Here is a 22,486-nt window from a genome sequence, read left to right as displayed (position 1 = left end):
CAGTATAATGCAAGCTGTGAAACAAAACCTGATCCCGAGCCTGCTGGAGCCAACAGGAGACTTGATTTGGTTCCAGGAGTTACAGTAACAGGCTTGCAGCAGGTGGTTTCTTTGCTAAATGATGAGACAGGACCCTGAATTTTTCTTTTCTAGATATGAGTAAATGCTGTGAATTTGAACTGACAATTACAGGAAGCAAACCTGGGTGCATCAGCCGTAACCTGCAGTGTAAAATTAAACACTGTCCAGAGCCGGTTATACTGCATGTTGAGGCTGCTTTTAAGGTAAGGAAGAGTTCAGTGTTGCGAAATGACTAGCTGTGGGGCCTGGCTATTGTCCATATAAAGCTTTTTGCCTCTTAAAGGCCTGACAAATCTAAAGCAGTTACAAATAGGAGGTATTTTTGCTGTCTAGTAACTAGTGAGTCAATGTTGATAATCCCATGACAATAAGATTTTTTCTGTGTTACATGCAATGCATTTGCTTTCTGCTGTCCTCTGTGAAAATGAACGTTAATCTTAGCTAATGTATGTTTCTTAATTAGGCAGTTTTGGCAGAAGTGTCCATTTCTGACATCTGTTTCCTGGTGTCCTAGGGTCCACTTCTTCGTATTGATGTTCCATCACTCTGGTTAGGTTTGATTAAGCAGGGTGAGAGCGTGTTAAGAACCTTTCAGATTAAAAATCTGTGTCAGCTGCCAGCACAATGGAGAATGCAAGAAAGCCAGGTTTGTCTAGCTGAAAGGAATGAAGAGGTAAGTCACTGCTATGGCTGGCTATGCTCCCTCTTTAGCTATTTCTTCCTTATGCTTAGAAGTTGTAATATTCATTCCAGATGTCAAAAGTTTTTTAATTTCTGTGACTTCTTATGAAACTGGTTCTACGCAAGTTCTGCACAAGTTCTTTTGAGATTAAATGCTTTTTTTCAATTTTTCTCTATTTCCATTTATTACGAATCCCCTGCCAGCCTGATCCAGAGACACGCAGTATTTCCTGTATGACAGTGATTTCAGCTCCTGTTGATATAAATAAGAGAGTAAGACTTTGTGGGAACTGAGGCTGCTAAACATTCCTCCCACACACTCACATCAGCATCTCGGACAAGAATCTCAGCACCTACTGAGTTGGGCCTCTTGGCTTTAAACAGTAGCTTTGAAACAAGCAGGTGTCTCCCAAAATGACTTCTTACCACAATGAATACTAAAAGTGTTGTTTAGTATTATCTAGGTTGTGATGTGTCTAATACAGTCTTTTGACTTCAGAGCTCATTCCACAATTTCATATGAAATGACAAAAGCAGCTTTGTGGTAATACTGGTGGCAAAGAATTGAGTGAGAGATGCTATCTGCAGACCATCACATATTCCTAAAATAAAATAAAAAAAAAAGGCAAAATACTTCTTTTGATTATTTATTATGGGCTTTGTAGCTAGATTTTCTCCTTGGTGTTATGCATTAAGGTATGTGAGGAAATCCGGGCTCTGGGGTAAGTGCTTTTTCTTCTAAGGAAAGGCCAAATTCTGCCTGTTACAGCTCCTTACATAATTACCCATGCAAGGAATTGAATTCACTTGTTTTGTGGCAAAATTGGTCTAAATGCCGTTCAGAAGTTCTGTTTTCTGGATGGACTGTGTCGCTTTTGCAGCAGATAGAGGAGCTTGGTAAGCAGGAACTTTCCATTGACCATCAGGCGATGGAAGCCTTCAAGAAATTGTACTGTGTCCCCATGAGTTCTTGAGCTTTGATTTGTTGGCTTTTTTTATCTACATGATATGTAGATATCTCACCAACTTTGGGTGAAAGTTGATGGCAAAAAGAAAGGATTTATAAGTGGAAGCCTTGCAAAACAGGGGTGTGTGTGTGTGTCTATACCTTTTCCTCCAGAACAATTAGAATCAGAAATGCCTGGTTGGGGATAGGGGTGACCTGGAGCAGACCGTGTCCTTACTGTCCTCAAGCCCTTACTTCTCACTGTTATGCCTTTGTCCCCTGCCATTCCCAACAATTCCCAGAACCCCAGAGAGATTTTAGACTCAATCTCTTCAATCTGCCATCCCAGAGCCCGTTCATACGCCAGTGAAGATCATAGATCAAGTGCTCCATTCCTCCTGCCAAAGAGCTGCCCTTTTCTTTCCTAAACTTCTCCAGCCCCCACCCCACACTGGTGTTACTTCTGTTTCCACTCCTCCAGCCCTCCTTTCTCAACCTTCCATCCAAGAATCTACCCAACTTGTGGCACCTTGCATAGCTGCTGCTCAGTGCCTTGACTTGGGAGGAGACACTGCTACTGCTGCTCATGGCTTCTCCTTCACGTTCCCGCTCACTCCAGGCACAGACATCCCTGTTATGCCCCTGGCTCTGACTTCCCTTCTCTTAGGTCATTGCCTTTTTATTAGCTGTGCCCACGGAAGCAAAGTCCTGCCTCTTGTCTAGCCAGGTTTTCACAAAGCTAGTGCTGCGCTTACTAAAATCAACCCAGGTGAGACTCCAGGGGCAGAGAGAAGGGAGATGTCTGAGATAAAACTAGACACATTCAAGTCCTAGTCAGATTGTGGGGCTTCAGCATTTTACACTTGCTTTGCAGGCATCAAAGAAATTTATTTCCTCTCTCCTAGGTATCTCCCTTTACCATTCAACCATCTGCTGGAGAAATACCTCCTTTGGGTATATGCAGTGTGTCAGTTCAGTTCACATCATTGTTGTGCCAGCGTCTCCAGACAGTATTAGAACTCGAGGTAGAAAATGGAGAAGCAAGGTAAGGGGGAAGCGTGGCGTTCTGCTTTGTTTTTTCCTGAGATTCACATGTGATTTTCACTTTAGGTAGCTTTATCTCAAATAAAAATATGTAGCAGGAACTCAAGAGTGGGGTCGTGTAACCTATCAATGAACTATCCAATCACTAATATTGCTAAATAAACATAATCCTCATTCTTTCCAGCATGCTGTTGTATGTCTAGCACATTTCATTAACAATAACAATAGACCATCTGTGTGTTTATTTCCAGTCATCTTCCTGTTTTTGTTGATGTTCAGACCCCCCAAGCATGCCTGATATCTAGTCATCTAGTATTCACTGAAATTTATACTGGAGTTCCTGCCAAAGCAACCAGCAAACTTTTTAACCAGACACTGCTGCCAGCAAAATACTTATGGGGAAAGGTAAATACACTTTTAATGGATGAAGAATACAGCAGGGATGGAAACTGTAATTTCCATCAATATACAAAGTACTCTTAAAGATTTTCTTAAAAGCTTTGAGTAGTGATTCCTGTTTACTGGCTTATGAGCAAGACTTCAACTTGAGACCAGCCTTGGAAAGATTAGCTGCCAGTTGATATTAATAAGCTCGTACTGTGCGTGGATCATCCCCGGGAGAATGGGTGGGCAGAGATGTGAGGGGAAATAGGATGTAAGCTGCCAGAGTATTAAGCAAAGTACCACGGCAGTTTAGGATTTGCATTTAATTCAGTAGAGCAAAGAAACAATATTGGTTTTGAACTGTTTATAATTTTGCTTAAATTTTACGTTCTGGGTGGGATTCAGCTCACAGATTAGAACCCCTAAATTTAATGGCAGTATAAACTGTAGTCTGAACTCTCAGTCAGTGGAATGCATATGTCTAGTGTCACTGTGGGTGCTGTAGAGTGTTCTTCCTCAGCTCCAGGTGTCACTCAAGAAGTGTGATCTCTTCTATATCCAGTCCCACCAGCCAGCCACCTTGTATGGCTTGGCTATCCTCTGTGTCTGTGTTCAGGCAACTGAATCCTACCCCAGCCACAGTCAGTGGAGTCCAGAGGAGTATTCAGCTCCCCCTAAAATGGACACCTACTTTAGTCTGCAGGATGCTCTCTAGCACATACTAACTGGATGTATGTTGGCTACAGGGGTAGCGTTGATGCCAACTATGCATACAATTAGGTTAATTAGCCTGTAAGCTGAATCGTACTGTCAGTGCCTTGGTCCTTTAGATCTGCTCTGACATCCAGGATTCAGCTTGGTTGCCTACATAAAAGCATTCAGTGTCCCCCAAGATGCCCTTAGGTGCCCAGGACATCCTAACTGAGCATGTGGATGATGTAGAACCTATGGAGAAATGTTTTAGAACAGCTGGAGCCCAGGAGGGATATCCACAGCGTTTTACATGGTACCTGATGCTCATACGTGAGCAACCAAGTGGAACCCCTGGATTCGTGCCATGTGCATTTAGTCAATTAGGGAAGGTGCTAATACCAGGATTGTCTCTGTAGACCACCTCTGTAGTCAGTGGAGAGAGAGACATGGCACCTGTGGGACCCTGCTGCAACATCAGATAGGTTGATTTAACCCTGGAAAGGCTTGTGACTGTGAGAGGGACGACAGTGACTCTGCTCCCAGCCTCAGTTGGGCACTTGAAGTTGTTTGGAATAAATGTAACATGAGGATCGTATCAGCCATGAGGAATTGTAAAATGGGAATTGTAAAGCAAGCCTCATCTCAACAAACTGTATGTGTTGCTACTAGAAGGTGTCCTAAACCTTAGAATAACCCTGGTTTTATAGTCCTCTCTGATTTGAAGAGAAAATCTGAAAGAATTGGTGTTAATGAATTAAGAGAGTTAACTGAATGCCTGTCCCTTCTGTTCAGCAGCTCATTGGAAGTCAGGCAGCTTTCTGCTCCGCTGCTGTCTCCCCAGCCAGTGGCACCTTAGGCCCAAATGAAGAAAAAGAATTCTGCATAGAGCTGTCAGCTAACATCACGGTAAGTTTAAAAATTGATGCAATGTTATGAAAACAGCAACACTGGCATTCTCATCTCCATCTGGCAAAAGGAATGATTTTTATATATAAAATACAATGCTCTTTTTTTTTCCATACAATATGTCTGAAATTGCTTTGCTTTAGAGGTAACCATGGTTGAAGGCAAGAATTAAATCAGTCCACATGGTGTGCAGTTTCCTACCCTGCCTCTTCATTTCCCAACTGTTCTTGTTTTCTTTCTTGAATCCCTATTCAATTACTCTCAATGCTTGTCAGTTTTCTTAGAGCATACAGATCCTTACTTCAGATTATCCCATGTGAAGTGTGGCAGACTGACATATATACCATACATTTGGTTTTCTGAATGCAACTGGGCTCATGACATTTTGATATTTGAAAACTTAAAAAGTGCTGATGGGACTGCAGAATTTACAAACTTTGGGAATTTGAGCCATAGACTTGCTAGGGGCATTCAAACAGCTGATTTAATGCAAGTAAATAAAGGATCTTCCTATAGGTGTGGTGTATTAGTTCCCATTACAGTCACTGGAGACCTAAGTTTCATTTATTTGCTTAAAAGTAGGTGTTCAGTACTATCAGAGGTGCCCTAGAGGATCTCAGATACTCATGTATGTCTGGCATATGTGGCACAGGATCCCAGTAAACTTGAGCTTTCTTCATGGAAAGCTGGAAGCTCATCACGTCACGTTGGGTATCTGAAAGGGCATTTTGCATGTGGCTGGGTAACTGAATGCCATCCGAGCCACCTACAGGAAAGGTTGTCTGCATTGGAGGTGAGGTGGATGCCAGAGTACCATTAATGAATCATATTTGGAGTTCACCTTTATAGATGAACTCAAGGGCTCTGTGGTGGGTTGACCCTGGCTGGAGGCCAGGTGCCCCCCAAAGCCGCTGTATCACTGCCCTCTTCAGCTGCACAGGGAAGAGAAAACACAACAAAAGGCTCATGGGTCCAGGTAAGGACAGGGAGATCACTCAGCAATTACTGTCACGGGCAAAACAGACTCAACTTGGAGAAATAAGTTTAATTTATGAGCAGTCAAAATCAGAGTAGGATAATGAGAAATAAAACCAAATCTTAAAACACCTCCCCCAAACGCTTCCTTCTTCCTGGGCTCAACTTCACTCCCGAATTCTCTCCCTCCTCCCCACCAGTGCACAGGGGGACGGGGAATGGGGGTTGTGGTCAGTTCATCACACCTTGTCTCTGCAGCTCCTTCCTCTTCAGAGGGAGGACTCCTCACGGAGACAGTCTTCCATGAACTTTTCCAACAGGGGTCCTTCCCATGGGCTGCAGTTCTTCACAAACTGCTCCAGCGTGGGTCCCCCACAGGGTCACAAGTCCTGCCAGCAAACCTGCTCTGGCGTGGGCTTCTCTCTCTATGAGGCCACAGGTCCTGCCAGGAGCTTGCTCCAGCGTGGGCTTCCCATGGGGTCACAGCCTCCTTCAGGTCCATCCACCTGCTCCGATATGGGGTCCTCCATGGGCTGCAGGTGGATATCTGTTCCACCATCATCCTCCATGGGCTGCAGGGGGACAGCCTGCCTCACCATGGTCTTCTCCATGGGCTGCAGGGGGATCTCTGCTCCGGCGCCTGGAGCACCTCCTGCCCCTCCTTCTGCACTGACCTGGGTGTCTGCAGGGCTGTTCCTCTCACATCTTCTCACTCCTCCCTCTGGCTGCTATTGCTCCTGGTGGTTTTTCCCCTTCTTAAATACATTATCCCAGAGGTGCTACCACCGTCATTGATGGGCTCGGCCTTGGCCAGCAGTGGATCCATCTTGGAGCCAGCTGGCATTGGCTCTATTGGACATAGGGGAAGCTTCTAGCAGCTTCTTACAGAAGCCACCCCTGTAGCCACCCCCGCCAGCTACCAAAACCTTGCCATGTAAACCCATAGAGGCTCACATTTAGACAGTTACATTTAGAAGTCTGAATCTGGAGCTGAATCCCAGTCTATTATTTTATGTAGGATGCACCAATTCATGTATCAATAAGGCAAAAAAGAACATTAGTGTTGAATTAGCCAGAGTACTAGTGTAACTGGGCCACATAATTCATCCTATAAGTCCTGCTTTAAACCCACGTAGAAATAAAATCTTGGTTTTGGAAGATTATTTAAGCGTGACTAGTAGTAATTAATGTTTAGAGCTTCAACACTCGCAGTATAGAAAGCGTGTGTCAAAAATCACTAATAGAGCAGTTTTAGGCTTATAGACTGATGCAAGTACAAAGCCAAGAAACAGCCACAAAATTTTATCTTGGTACTGCCTTCTAAGCAAATCTGATGCTGGCAGAGATAACACTTAAAACAATTCAGTGAAACTTTTCAAGATTCTGTTGTAGTTCTGGTTTTAGTCCAGTGAGGTTTATACATCTTTTCTAAGTAAACTTGTTAATGAGGCTGCCTTTCCTCTGTGATGTTTGCTTCATTCACAAGGAAACTTGACTCTTCTCCTTTCAGGGTGAGCTGAAAGACCTTGCCCTTTGCTGTAGCATAGAAGACATGATTGAACCCCTCTTGCTGAGCATTTCTGGAGAAGTGAAAGGACTGCATGTCACCTATTCAGTACCTTGTGACAGTGGAATTGCCAGGTAAATCAAGGGTTTACTCCTGAACTGAACAAAAATTACTTCTTCCCAAAGTAAAAATGCAATGGTGGTGGTGGTGGGAACCCACTTGTCTATGTAAACTTTATTCCTCCTCTTGCTGTAGGCAGCCAGGGCAGTAAATTGTGCTGGGCAATTCACTGAAGGTGCTTTTGTGAAGAAAAGCTATTGGGTTTACACCCTAGCCAAATTCAGCATCTTCATAAGCCCAAGAAAAGACTGGAGAAGAGCACTACTCCACTCCCACCATTGCGTAGCTGAATAAATTAACAACTGTGAATTCATTAATTTATGAATACTAAATTGGTGTGAAGTTAACTGCACATTAGTGAAACGTGTTCGTGTGTTGTGTCTGTTCTCTGTTGTGCTCCTGGCGTTTGCAACCTGCCAGTTGCTTTCATGCTTCTGTGTATAGAGAGCATGAAAAATTGCCTTTGTCCCTGGTAACCAAAGTGTGGGACCTCTACAGTCCCTCACATGTTTGTGAGTAACAACTATTTTCTGGAATGCCAAAAATTTTGCAAATTCAACTCTTAGATGTGAATTTAGAATTACAGAACTATACCGAAGATCCTGTATTTTGGACCACTAAGTTTTGTTGTTGCACTGTGCGACATGATATTAAAGAAGGATGGATATACTTCTCTTTCATTTGGTATATCTGACTGCTATTTATTTTATTTTTCTGATATGTAGCATGATTACTCTTTTTTTGGAATATGCTTGTCTTTATATATGTTTATATAAGTGAAAAATTACTTTAATTTGGTAGGTTGGCATGTTATACATGATAAAAATTCTACTCAAAATAAATCCTTATGTGGATAGAAGTGAAAAAATGAAAAGCAGTAAATGCTGATGACAAAAGTCATAGGCTGCATGGTCCTTTCACACTGGTCATCACAAGCACATTGCATATGGCACATTTTAAAATCTACTGTAATTATCTGTGGCATAAGAAAATAGGGCTGATGTTTTAATACTGTGTAATTTTTTTCTGACAGTGATGAAAGACAAGTGTTACAAAGCCCGTGTGATCTTCGTTTGGACTTTGGATCTGAAGTTGCATTCAAAGGCATAGCAAAGCGTCAGCTAATTCTTACCAATCACACAGGAATCAGTGCTCCATTCAAACTAGAAGCTGAGTATTTTACTGCCTCTTCACTTACTCCAGAACAAGGAAGCTGCCTGTAAGTCTTGCTTTTCTGCATAATGACTCAAATACTAATTTAGGTCTGGATTAAATTTGAAATCAGGACAGAGCACTATTGCCTCTGTCGCGAGATGCACTTTCTGCAGTGCTCTGGTGGGGGTTTTTTTAAGCTTTTACTTGACTGTGGCAATGAAACCTCACCTGCTGGTGAGGTCTCCTGCAGAAACAGATATCTTGCACTGCAAGGACGGAAGATTTAGCTGGTGTAAATGGCAAAACACTATTGCTGCCAATGGACATAAGCTGGTATACACCGTCCAAGGCTCTGTTGTGTTAGATTGTACACAGGGTCTTACAAGTCTCAAGTTGATCCACTAAGGATGTTACTTTCAAAAAATGCTTTGTAGGCAGTCCTTCTTTAAGTTATAATGGCTCGTAATTTTGGAGTCAAGAACAGCTGTTACTTTAGCTGAGTCCTGCTCATTTCACAAAACTGTTGCTGTGATTTTTTTTATTATTTTTTTTTACTTTATTATTTTTTCAAGCTCCTCAAGTCACCAGGTGAAAAGAAGAGGGCCAGTCACAAAACATGCAGCCAGAAGGGCACGGTCAGGTATGAGAATAGCTGTTAATCCCTGCAGTGGTGAGAAGACAAAAGCCAACTGACTAACATATTCAGCATTAAATGTGCCAGTCAGGCATATCATCTCATTCTTGGAGTGTCTGGCTAAGTCTACACTGTTAAATGACTTAGTTCCTCAGTTCATTCTTGAGTTTGAAAGCCCACATTGCATAAACATTAGATCAATCTCTCTCCTCCCCTTCTTTCTATCTCCCTCTCCCTTTCTTTCTCTCTTTCCTCTGCTTTTTCTCAAAACCAACAGTCTGAAACAAAGATGGGTGGTTCTGGTGATGGTGGTTCTGGTGATAGTTCACTCCCAGCACACAGTATGGATGACATGCATAACATTTGACTATTTCCCTCCTACAGTCTTCCAATACCATTGCAGCAGGCTTTTTTCCCTCAAACTGTTTTATAAACCCTTCCAACTGTGGAAAGCTACAGCACAGCCCATCCATCATTTCTGATGCATTTTACTGAAAAATAATAATACTTGGAGCCACATGAGACCCAGGGAGGGGGGAAATGGGAGCGAACTGCTATACAGTGTGGATGTGTCTTCTGTATCCAAAATAAAACTTGAACATATTGGTACCTTGCCATAGTGTTTGGTATCTGTTACAAAGACAGCACTTTTCAGCTGTTGAATTAGTACTTAAGTTTGGAAAAATGCTGTTCTGACAGATTCCATGCAAGCTTGTTGATTTAGAAGGCTAGGTGACTCAGAATGTGGAAAGGCTTTCTTCTTTGTAATTCATTCTTTGTGTTGAAGAGCACACAGAGGTGAACAGGCAGCTGCTAATAGAAAGATAGCCAATTAGCACAAATTCCAGCTTATCTTTCTCAAATTGAGGGTGTGTTTTCATGTAACCAGTTAGCGCCTTGCATATCCCAAAGAGTCCTGGATCAAGTTGTTGGAAAGGTGTCCCTCTATGAAATAATCTCTGCAAGAACTAACTCTCAAAAAAACAGATTAAAAGACCCACTGCAGAAGGAAACTTGAGTAAAGTGGTATATATGTGGGTCGTGTAAATGTTCCCAGGTTTTTTTGAAGCCAGTGAGGTTAGGCTGATTAACACCAGCTAAAAATACGGTCCTATATATTCTTTAAAAGACTAACTTTTGTTCCATTTCCTCAAAATTAATCAAATGCTTCTTTGCTATGCTCCATCAGAGTTTGCAGCAGCAGTGCTGTCTCATGGGAAGGGAGTAGCATTCCATATACAACCTTCCACAGGAACTCTGAGAGCCTTCCAGCAGCTAACCATAGAAATTACAGCTTACAACAACATGTGGGGAGAGTACCGGGATGATCTTCTCTGTAAGGTAGGTGAAGTATTGCTATGGCAGATTTTACACCAATTAGATTTCCCAGATTCCTTTGTTAAAAATACATTTTTCAATCTGTTAGGACTTCTGTAAAAATTCAGGGTAGATATTGCAACACTGCTACCTCCAGTGACACGTAAGGAACAATTGTTTGCTTTTAAAGTGCATGGTTTAGTTTTGGGGTAACATGTTTATCCCTTGGGAGGTTTTCATGTTCCTTTAAAATGATTGGAGCAGTTTTGATTTATAAAATCTGTTTGGTAACTGGCCAGTGCACTACTCTGCTCTACCAAAACAATATATTGTTTTGTATGGAAAAGCCACAGGGAAGCTTGTGAATGTATGAGGTATTGCATTCTCCTGCTGAGAGGAGCTTTCATTAGCATATGAATTAGGTGCTGTCAAAAGAAACCAGTCAAAAATATTTGAAAATCCAATCAGTTTTCGAAACATAATTTTGTAATCCAGAGAAATAAAGTTTCATCTTGATTCTAATAGCAAAAATTCATTTTTTAATAGGTGGGAGACTTACAACCTAAATTAATTCCTCTGCAAATGACTGTGAAAGGCTGCCCAATCTTCCTGCAGATGACAGGACCACAAACAGAGCAACCCATAATCAGGTATAGCCCAAAATACTATCAGAGAAGTCAGACAATTAAATACCATTGGACTATAGCCAACATACACACTTGTTCCCATCTTTTTGTGATATCATGAGAAGGTCAGCAAAGTGACTGTCTAGGTATAGTATCTGCTTCTGTAACACCAATACTGCCAGTATAATTAGAAAACCTTCTCAGCTTTACCAGCAGTCACTGTTCTGGGCTTACAGTCATAGAAGTTCACCCACTCCAGCCTCATCTGATTCTGTGGAGATGGAAACTGGTACATGGTGGCAGTTATCGTCACTTGCGGTTCATTTCTCCTGCTCCATTTACCTGGACCGGGAAGAACGCAGCCCCAAGATAAACAGGGGCAGGGGAAGGTTTAAGCCCTCTCTGATGGGAAGTCACATCTGCACGTCTGGGTAAGGGTCGGTTTATGGGGACCAAGGGGGTACACACTCAGCCAGCTGCTATGGCTGCTGCTTTCTGCCTTCAGAGGAATTAGCGTTGCGTGTCATACCGCAGCCAAGAGCATTTGCAATGTCAGCCCTGTAATAGGGCATAGAATATGGATTTAGCTATACACCATAAAACACCCTTCTGCACCTGGAAATCTGTGTCTGACGGGTTACTCCACTGCTGTGTAGCAATTTGCTGCTGCTGCCAGAGTCTTTCACAAAAGCTGACTTCACGTGTTTATCCTGAAACATCTGAGACGATTAAGAAAACCGGAAGAGACTGATTAAATAAAGCAATATAGTACTTCAGAGTACAGGCCATGCTTTCCGTGATGGCCACTCTTAACAGGCTGCCAGTGCGGCCAGATATGTTTCCACTTTTAAACAATTCTTTAATGGAAAATTATTTCAGACATTCACTTTTATTTTCTGCATATACTGACAGCAAGGTTTCCTCCCCAGGTTTGGCACTCATATCTCTGGAGGGTGTCCTGTCTTTCGGAGGGTCCGGCTCAACAATCCCACTCCCTTTGGTAAGACTGCCTTTTGTACAGCAAACATCAACACTTACATTGCATTCCTTATAATACTAAAAATAGAAGCCATTAGCATGTTAATTAACTGATGTTCTTGTTTCCTAATCAGGACATTTTTTATAAAAAGAATAGCAGTATATAAGAGAGTATATCTAAGCTGTTTTCTAACTGGGCTAGTACAGAACAATAGTACATGTTGTCAGGTCTTTATGTGCATAGTAGTATTTATCTTTAGCGTTACTGCCATGAATATTAGTTTGCTTTCTGCAACAGTAAAGCAGGTAAGCTCCAGCCAGAGTGTAGTAGAATTTATGTAATTGACTGAATGTGTTATTACTATGAAACAACACATCCTATCCCAATGTGTCAGGGTTTTCCTTCATTGAAATGATGGGAATTCAGGATTTTCCATCCTGGTTTTGTGCATCTCTCACAGCACTAACCCTGGTCAACCAGATGTGCTACCTGCTTCTTAGTGGCATCATCTGGCTCTTCTGTGTTTAGTTGTTTTATCTCCCGAGTGAGACGTTAACTCTTCAGAGCAAAGGTCAATCACATTTTTTTCCCCTCTGAATGCCACCAAACACATTTGCTTAAAAAAACCCCACTCATTATTTATTTTAATGTTAATAAAAGAATAGTTTAGGACCTACACAGCAGACAAGCTATAATAAGGGCATAGCACACATGGTCCTAAATCATTTTAGTCTACATCCAACATGGAGAGCATAAGATATGCTTTAATACAAATCCAGTTGCTAGACACAAATTTATTACTTGATCTTGTTCTCTGGTACCAAGTAAACTATGAGTCTTCTCAATGACGAGAAGTAATTGTCCTTTCTCCCTTTTCAATTCAGACATCCGCCTGGACTGGGAAATTTACAACCGAGAGAAAGATGACAAAAAGCTGGTGGACCTGTTAATGCTGTTTGGAGACCCTTTTCCTCCTCAGGTCATGGATGAAAATGAGACTGCATCAATTGGTAGCAACTCAGAGTCAGAGATCATGTTAAAGTTGGATCAAACTGCCATTCCCTGCGGAAGCATTTATCCAGCTTTGCAAACCACAGATGAGGTCAGCTGTTAGTCTGTTTTTTACACTGCTGCTGAGATACATGATGGGTTTCTTGGCATGAAATGTTGAAAACAATAACACGCAATATAACTTGTAACTAAGAGCTGGATTGTTAAAAGAAATGTCAGTTCCTCTCACAGTCAAAAAAGCAATACACGGGTAGGTGGCTATTGGTATCAGCAATCAGTTTCCACAATGAGCTATAAGCAAATAGCACTTCAGCTTCTCCTTTTCTTAAAGTTGTTAAAGAAATTGATCAGATACTTTTAAAAATACTGTCATTGACAAACTAGTTCAATTTTTACATGAAAGTATTAAGATAATTAAAACTCCTCAATTTGGGTCCACTTTCTCATGGGTGCTTTATGGTGTCAGTGTGTGCTGTAGTCAGGGAGCAGAATCTAACTGTGAGGTTCAAATTGTGACTAATGTTTTGGAGGTATTTATCCCAGTGCCAAACTTAGACTGGTGAATCTGTTACAACATGGTAACACCAATTACACATGAAGTTTGATTATAATATGACAATAGTGTTGAAGGGCTGGGAGTGACAGGGAGAAGGTATCATACAGGACATGTACATTTCTGTGGCAAAAGCTTTACAGAAAAGATACTAAAATCACCTTTTCTCTGTTTCAGCTCTGAAGACACAGTTGTTTTGAATACACCTCTAAACTGTCTTGTGCAACAAGGGAAAGTTATTGCCCTAGAGTACTGGTTTGTGTGACAGGCCAGAGCTGTTACAGTTAAGTGCTTCTCTTGGCAGAACAGGACCCAACCATCCACATTTTCCAAGGGGTTCGGGAGCAGTTTCAGGAGAGCAAACCTATGCATGAAAAAATTCATGTACAGGACACATCCACATGTCCAGTTTTTGTGCCAGAAAGAAACTGGAGCTGGCCATACTTACCGACTAGTGCAGCAGTTCCCTGTACACTTCACTTACATTCCTCCTTCACAGCGTAACGGTTTTAACCATTCCCCACCCTTGTGTCCCTGCAGTCTTCAGACACCAACAGCAAAGAGAAGAAAATCGTCGCTCAAGAACCTGCAATACAGAAAATCGTCTCTGTACTTATACGACCTCATGAAGGGGTTCCTGCAGACAACCCCTACTCCATTACTCCAGGGCAGATAGTAAGCTTTTACATTTTCTTTGTGCTTAGATTTAGCATATTTTCAGCAGGAGCCTGAGAAGGAGGAGGAGGTAGCTTTGGTTTGGGGTAGAGACTACTAAACAGTGAAACAGTAGGCTGGGAGGCTTTGAGATGTTGAAGATGACCATGAGAAGAGTTTGCAAAGTCAACAGAAAAAAAGGAAATGTCCCACCTACATTTGAGCCGTTAACTGATGACTGGAATTAGATAGTGTGTTGCACTAGGCTCTCTAGAGAGGCATGTCTGGTCTTCTCACTTGGCTTGCCTCTGTGAAGTGTGTGGCATTAGGTGGGAGGCATCCAGCCTAAAGCTTTGGAAGCACGTTATTTAACCGGGGTAGATTTGCTAAGTAGACACGGCAGAGCTGGAAAGCAGGCTGCTGGGAGAGGGGTGTTCTGTGGACAACTCTTTTGGATAAACAGTACTTTAAAAGTAACTGCTGCAAATAGGGGCCATGGTGTCACAATTCCTTAGGAATAGGATAAAGCAGAGAGCACTGAAAGATCTGAGTGACAGGGCTGCCCAAAACATCACTGTGTCAATTTTGATTCTTAAATATTAGCAAGCTTTTTGCCAAAGGGTTTCAGTTACAAATTAGGATGACCTAAAGATTACATAAAAGAAATAATTACAGAAATGACATCTCAAAGTAATGAAGCCTACAGTCAGCTCTGGGGTGATTGAGGCTGAGATAGTTCAGACAAACAAGTCCCTCGTTGTGGAGACAGCCTCTATCAGGTGTAGCCAGCAGTGAGCTTGGCCTATGTGGAGTGGAGCTGATGCCTATGGAGTCATTCAGTTATTCCTCTGCAGAAATAAATGTTCTCCACGTTTCTAGTATTGCTCCAGGAAGGTCTGTTGGCTCAGGTGTGGTAGCACAGCTGGCCAGACTTGGCTTAAGTCCCTGTCTGAGCAACTAAGCTCTCTGAGACCACAGTGCACAGACCCTGCAGTGTTCTAGGACGTGACAGAGCTTACTCGCTCTGCTCTGGCCCTGCTAGACCTTAGGTAGAGCTTTTTTTTTAATGCTCTTCACTACTCTGAGCAGGGGAACGCAGTGCAAGGAGAGCTTAAGCTAGTTTTGCTTCTACGTAGGTCTAGCAAGACCAAACATCTCCCCTGTGAGCATGTGAAATTGGGAATTTGCATCTGGACTAGCCTAAAAGCAGTACATACCACAGGGCCCCTGAGCTTAGAAACTCAGCTAGATGTGAGTTGGCTCTGTAGGGAGATGGCAAAGGTTTTTCTGCAGCAATAGCAGGATGTAACTATAATGTGCATAACACACTTAAAGAAAGCAGAATCTATTCAACCCGTAAATCCCGGAAAATCCACTGTAGCTGGCTAGTGCGTTTGATTACATTCCCTGCTGTCATGCAGAATAAAAAAAATGCCCAAGAGTAAACTGGATTGCAAAATACTTGTAATTCACACTTGTAACTCTTCAAAAAATGTTTCTTGTATCTGTGAGTGCTGTCAGTTGAGGGAGAATCATTTGAGTTAGCCACGGAGTAAGAGTGGGCAGAACTGGAAATTTTTAAAAACAAAGCAGTACATACATATGTATGTGTACTTAGGGAGTTGGTCTGTGACTGTGCTTAAATTCTGTTGATGCTAAAGAGTGGCTATGCTGATATTTGCAGCTGAAATAAAATCAGTTTTGCTGCCACATGTTGTCATTTTAGTGCAAGCCTGAGTGTAGCCCACCCCCAGGAGCTTTCATGCTGCTTGTGCAACTCAGTTTTAGCAGCTGAGCACTGAGGATGCTTGTGCAATCCCAGGCAGCTCCCTGCACTACTAACCAGTTATCTCCTGACTGCAGGTGGTTCCAGGAGGTGGCAGCATCTCCGTTTGCATCTCCTTCACCCCACGCATCCTGCCAGAGGCCGTGCCTGAAGTGCAGTGTGAAGGGTTTCTGCTGGGTTTCATGAGCCTAGACAACAAAGTAAGCTGACTATCACGGCAAGGCTAAAGATGACTAGAATGTAATCGGTTCCCTTCCTGTAATTTATGTTCAGGCTGCTGTGTACCTGGCCAGTCTGTGTAAACAGTCCTGTACATCCTCCCTTAACTACGGCTGTTCGTTTGTTGCATTTGTCTTTTAGCTTGGAAGCATTCTGGGGTGGGAATGGCATCATCTTCTTACGTTGTCTGGTGCAGTAGACTCCAGATAAAAGCCCAGGATTTGAAAAGCTATCACATCATCAGGTTTTATTGATAACTATAGTTAACAATGGGACAGAGACTCAGGACTGCTGAGTTCTATTCCTGGCTCTGCATCCACCTTCCTGTGTGAATTTGGACAGCGTACTCTCCTGTGGGAAACTTCCTCTTCAACAACTGCAAGTGCTGCTCGCAGGCTAATGTGAATCGTGTTTTATGAATCGCTCCACGATTCTCTGACATGAATCATTGCAAAGATGCAAGGTGTAACGAATGAGTGATAATGGAATATTTAATAAAAACATCCCTAATCTTCCAGATTGCTGGAGGAAGAAACATCCACATCTGTATTCACCACAGCCATTCAGAGTACAACAACTGCTGAGCTTTTGCTGTTCCTTGCATGTTGCCATCATGTCTTACAAACAGGCAATACATTGTCAGGCAGAATCCTATTTTGGCTAACAGCCTCTCGGGCTAAAGATAGGGTTTCAGGTTTTAGTGCTATCATTTTATACATCATTTCTGTTTTCATTTTGCTGTCAGCTTTCAAAGACAGTGCCTAACAAAGTGCATCGCAGACATGGCTACGAAGCTCCACCTTTGCGAATAGATTTGCAAGCTTTCGTGAGGCACGCTCTGTAAGTACCACCATGCTGGCGGCTGCTACGCTCGCAGAAGGAATCAGCCTGGAGGGCAGGGCTCTGACCAGCTCTGATTCTGTCCACTCAGGTTAAAAGTAGTCATGGATCATGATGGAGGAATGGTGTTTTATTCAATGGCAAGTGATCTCATACCAGATCAGCCTCTGTTAGGAGTAAGTATTTCACGCACCAATGTGTTCAGGGGGTTTGTACTGCTGTGCTACTGTAAGAATTCAGAGCTGTATGTACATGGTTTTTAAAATGCATCTTTATCCCCACTAGCCTCATGTTGCAATTTTCTATATTGCACATAACAAAATAGGTAAAACAAAAGGACTACAAATACTTATTAGCTGGGAATCAATGAAGTTGAGATCAGACAATGCCTATTTTATAGGTCTTGCTCTTTCTTTGTAGAGGAGTTCGTAAGTAGAAAAATAAGTACTTATTTTCAGGACATAAAAGTCCGATAGCAGCATGAGTCACTTAGAGCAGTGCAGTCAGTTTGTGACCCTTGACATTCAAGGACTTTTAAACTTTATTATTTGCATTTTGGTTTTTTTACTCAAGAAATTTTGAAAAACACAAGTAGAAAATACTGGGCTGCTTTGGGTCCTTCAGATCCCTGGTGGTGGTGAATGACCAGACAGACTAGCACAAATCTCTCAAGGGACTTAAAACTAACCAATTTTGAATCATTTCTCCACCAGGTTTTGACAGATTTGGTAATGACTCAGAGTTTGAAACTCATCAATTGCACTAAGGTTCCTCTGTACTTCAGGCTCCTTCTGTCCCCACCCTTCAGCCTGTCCAGCACAGATCCCAAAAAGAGCACCAAAACATCCCACAGCACGAAGGAGGAAAAAGAACAGCAACCGCAACTTGTACTTTATCCACAGCAAAACATGCTGGTAGGCTCAAAAATAATAATCCTGTGCCAGAATAGATAGTTTAGTAATTGGTGTGTTAGCACGGTCCAGATGAACCACAAGAACAACACAACCAGTATAGAAATCTCCCAGTTTCGGGGGAAATAGTGGTATATTAGCAAATGCTAATTACTACCATTTTGCCTGCTGTATTACGGATACAAAATATTTTCTACATTCTACATCAGCTCTGACCTGTTGCAAACTCCTGCAGAAAACCCTGTGGTTTCTGGAGCTCACCTACATCAATAGCTATATGTATGCTGGACAAATTAAAAGATTTCCAAAGACTGCAGTCCCTCATTTCCTTAAATTAGATGCAGGCAGTGCAAACAGAGATAAATTTGGTTCGTTTTGGGTGTACACAGTGATGTTAAAGGAAACAAAGTCTTGGAGTCAAGAATTAGCTAGGATGCAAAGAATGAGTAACAGTTGCATTTTTGAAGTGTGCTTCTCATTTTTCAGTGTTCATTTTGACATAGAAACACACACATCTTAATTCCCCATGTGTGGGAAGAAGGAAGACACATATTTAAGACAGCTTTGGGAATATGGTGTTTGTAAGCTCAGGAATTTAGAACCTTTTCTCTTGCTAGAGACTGTTTCTCCCCTGTGGTTCAGAGATTAGCTGTTCACCTTTAGACTCCATCTCTGTATGAGGTTCATAGGAAATAGCTGTTTTTTTTCTTTAATGATAATGCTTTGTTCCAGTGGGAATTTGGTTGCTGGCATGACACCTTTGGGGTCCAGTGGGAAAATGTGCGCCTGGGCCTTCGAGTGGTGTTTACTTTGGATTTCCTGCACTCAGTCTCTTCTTATGTGATGGTCATTTGAATTCCTCTTCCCACAGGTGAAAGTGTCATTCCACACAACTCTGGAGTTACTTACATATCAACATTTGCCAGATACCCAGCTGCTTCCTGGATTCCAAGTGCTCCAGTTTGAGAACGGAGAGAGAAAGCTGAAATTTAATCAAAATCTGGTCATTGAACATAGTAACCGCACTACCCAGGTAAGATTAGGAGGAGATCTCTGGGCCCTGAGAAAGGGCCATGTTTTATCAGCACGACTGGGAGTGAATGTGCCCTAGGATTTACCCGCCTTTGAAATACAGCCCCCTGTAGAGTAAATTGTGTCACCCAGTTCAAGTGAACAGCCGCGCGGTTGCAAAAGGGGATGGCTCTCTGTTGAGCCTGTGGGTGACTCTCAGATGGACAGAGCGGTTTTGGGTCAGCACCCTGGTGCTCGTACCCCAGCTCTGTGCCCGGCGTGACGGCCTGGATACGGTGCAATCCCAGGGCAGCAAACCCAGTCAGAGGAGGACTCTCGACGTCCTTCTGAGACACGGGGTCAGGACTGTCTCAGCGAACACGCCAGTGACTGAGTCACCAAGCGTTGCCTCCTGCAGTACCCGAGTAATTCTTGAAAGTCTCCTGAGTCTGTCTAACTCATGTGGTGTGGTCACAGCCCACACGCATTTAAAGACCGATCTCTTCCAGACAGAAAGCTATAAAACCCCACAAGACTTCAGCAGTTCACTGCAGGCATTTCTTTTTTTCATACCAGGTATTTCTGAGGACTGATCTGTAAGATCCAAGCACCACCTCTAAGATGATACAGTCAATTTAATAATAATCTTGGGCAATCTACACAAATTGAATGACTCACAGTGGGCCATATACAGTCCTAAGGGATGATGAGATGCTGTAATGTCTGCATCTCGTCAGAAAGCCCTAATAACAAATCAGAATGTTCACTCTCTGTTACTTCATTAAGACCACAGTGTCTGGTTTGAAAACCTATCCCAAAACAGTAAAACAAGCAACAATTTATTCACTCAGAGCTGTAGAATGGGGAATTGACTCTGTTACAGAAGAACACAGAATTACTCTTGATTCAGTGCTTGAGGTAAGAATGATCCAGCTGTAGCAGACATTATGAAAGCCCTACAAAAATAAGGTTTGGCTTTTTTTTTTTTTTTTCCTCCTTTCCCTTTGCTGTTTTGCAGCTGGTCCCAGTGACTGCATACCTCACTGTTCCAGTTCTGGAGCTCTCTTGCGACAAGGTTGATTTCAAGACCTGCTTTGTTGCACAGACCAAGACTGAACATGTCTTCCTGTGTAACAGGAGTGGCTGTAGAAGTTACTGGACTGCTTTGCTGGGTATTCTGGTTTTGTAATTGGATTTCCTTCTTATATGGTTTCACTATTCAGTGTTTTTGTTTAATAAGACTGCATGCACTCACTCAATGTATAGCCAACATATGATCATGCTGGCTGCAAACATATCAGGCCTGCTTCTGCTCTCACTTATGTGGGCTTTTTTTTTTTCTTTTTTATATCAGTGTATCTCTACTGATTTCAGCAGTTACTCCAGGTTTAACCAAAAGACTGAATCACAACCCTCACAGATAGTGGACATGCTTTGCTCATTTATAATACGGTCTTAAGAGGCAACAAGAAGCAGCAGCTCCTCATGAGTTAGGTTTGTGCCTAATGATGTTAGCAACAGATGGGCTTCAAAGGAAAGATCAGGGTCTTATTACCTTCACATGGAGGCCATTGATCACTCCCCTTGATTAGAGGATGGAAACAGAAACTCACCACACACATGTAGAAAGCCTCCGACAGTGCAGGACGTGATTTATTAGTTGGCTTGCAAGGAGGCACATTGTTACGAGTGCTACATGCTGTACAAACTTATACACAGTATATATGCTTTGTTTGGTATTTGCCTCCTTTGCTGCAGATGAACAGGAGAAGCATAATGACCTGCAAGTATTTTCTGTCTCCCCTCCTAATGGCATTTTGGAGGCACGTGAAGGGGACCCACCTACCAAAGGGATGTTGCAGATCAGCTTTACTGCAAGGTACAGTTAACAGGACTGCAATCTTGCTGTTGTTCTTTGTCAAGCTCAGACTTACAGTGTGAGTAGCCACTGAAAGTAGAGAGCAATTCTGCTGTTCTGGTGTTCTCAGGCTGCTCATTTTCCTTCTAACACTTGCCAATCTTGGGCTTCCAGCTGGTACTTTTTCCGTATGACCATGTTCCCTACACTGCTCCTATATATGGGGTTTGTTTCAGAATTGACACCCAGAATTTCAGACTTCAGATGACATACTATAACTGAAATGAATAAAAATCTTTTTCTTTAGAATAATGCCTTCAACAGAGGGCAAATCTCAGGGCTGTAATTCAGTGCAGAGGCTGATATGACAGTTAAGTCCTTTAAGCACCCAGCATTTCATTAGGACAGAGGGAAAAATGCATCTGGAGCAGTTCAGCATTCCAGTAAAGCATCTGTTTGTCATGCAGGAAAGCACAATGTCTTTTGCAATCATTCCTGGGGATCCTTCATTATGGTTTACATGGCTTTTCTGTAAAAGAAACTTTTTTAATTTCTTTACTTCCCTATGTGAATTCAGAGTTCCTCCTGATGAAGCAAATAGAGAAAAATGTTATTCCAATGCAGTGCTACAATTTGTTTTACCCTCGCTTAGCCTGCTGCAATGTTTAACGTAATAGTCATGCTGACGTTTCATGAGAAAGGAAAAAAAAAAAAAAACCACAATATATTTTTGTTTCCTCTAGTCCAAACGTTCTCTGCACGAGACAACATGAGCTGCAGGCAAGTTGACAGCAAAAAACAGAAGAGAGCAGATGAAAATGACTTTGTCCTATAAACAGATAATACTGTTCTAATTATGTTTATGGTCATCATAACCTTTTGTCAAGGCTAGAAATTAGTTGTGCATGGAAGAGGCAATGACCCAAAGCCTTTGATTTCTTTGCTCTAATTAGGAAGATACAACTCCTGGAAGAAAATTCAGCTCCCATTACAAATTATTTTCTTGGAAGTTATCACAGAGTGGCGGAAAGTTTAAGACAGACAAGTCTATCCCAGTGAGTTCAGTGAACGCTGCTGACAGGGAAGATTCAAGAAGCGAACTGCAGGTGATGCGTGACTGTCCTGACTTAGGGCCCTGGAACATGCCTTGAGCTCTCCGTCACTGCGGCCACTGAAACCTCAGTGGGATGGAGCCCTGAGCAGCTGCTCTAAGCTGTCCCTGCTCTGTGCAGCGTGGTGGGCCAGAGACCTCCCAACTACTTAAATCCTTCTGCAGTGCTTGTGAATCTGCCTGAAGTGCTGCTTTTTGTCTGGCAGATACGCTAATTAGCGTGCCTGAAAGTACCAGAAAGCAAAGATGTTGCTGTACAGCAGCCAGCCTGTCTGTTCAGCTCCAGACAAAGAATTCCCAGCAGCGCAGAGCTCAGGCCCAGCATGGCGTTAGTAAACAATTCTAAGGTATGAGGTGATTTTAATAATTCACCTCCCTAACTCAGCGGTCTTTCTGCAGGGGAATTTTGTATGAGAGGGAAAAAAATAAAAGTTGTCTGGCAGCACAGGCTCTTGCCTCAGGCCGTTACAACAGCCGTCTCGGG

The 22,486-nt window shown here is 42.5% G+C and overlaps 1 protein-coding gene across 1 annotated transcript in view; it reads left to right on the top strand.

The window, feature by feature from the left end:
• DLEC1 (DLEC1 cilia and flagella associated protein) overlaps window positions 1-22,486 on the top strand; it is a 41,323-nt gene that overhangs the window by 18,064 nt on the left and 773 nt on the right. The window contains exons 18-37 of the mRNA XM_075746760.1: window positions 154-284; window positions 596-754; window positions 2,614-2,753; window positions 3,004-3,157; window positions 4,625-4,735; window positions 7,221-7,351; window positions 8,371-8,556; window positions 9,065-9,132; window positions 10,316-10,467; window positions 10,990-11,093; window positions 11,999-12,069; window positions 12,933-13,150; window positions 14,153-14,287; window positions 16,130-16,252; window positions 17,017-17,111; window positions 17,203-17,287; window positions 17,825-18,025; window positions 18,894-19,055; window positions 20,052-20,213; window positions 20,803-20,912. Of these exons, the coding sequence (XP_075602875.1) occupies window positions 154-284; window positions 596-754; window positions 2,614-2,753; window positions 3,004-3,157; window positions 4,625-4,735; window positions 7,221-7,351; window positions 8,371-8,556; window positions 9,065-9,132; window positions 10,316-10,467; window positions 10,990-11,093; window positions 11,999-12,069; window positions 12,933-13,150; window positions 14,153-14,287; window positions 16,130-16,252; window positions 17,017-17,111; window positions 17,203-17,287; window positions 17,825-18,025; window positions 18,894-19,055; window positions 20,052-20,213; window positions 20,803-20,912 (2,698 nt within the window). The remainder of the gene's footprint in view (window positions 1-153; window positions 285-595; window positions 755-2,613; window positions 2,754-3,003; window positions 3,158-4,624; window positions 4,736-7,220; window positions 7,352-8,370; window positions 8,557-9,064; window positions 9,133-10,315; window positions 10,468-10,989; window positions 11,094-11,998; window positions 12,070-12,932; window positions 13,151-14,152; window positions 14,288-16,129; window positions 16,253-17,016; window positions 17,112-17,202; window positions 17,288-17,824; window positions 18,026-18,893; window positions 19,056-20,051; window positions 20,214-20,802; window positions 20,913-22,486) is intronic.

This window comes from Balearica regulorum, chromosome 2 (assembly GCF_011004875.1).
Source record: "Balearica regulorum gibbericeps isolate bBalReg1 chromosome 2, bBalReg1.pri, whole genome shotgun sequence".
Lineage (NCBI taxonomy): Eukaryota > Metazoa > Chordata > Aves > Gruiformes > Gruidae > Balearica > Balearica regulorum.
This window is presented reverse-complemented; position numbering and strand designations above follow the sequence as displayed.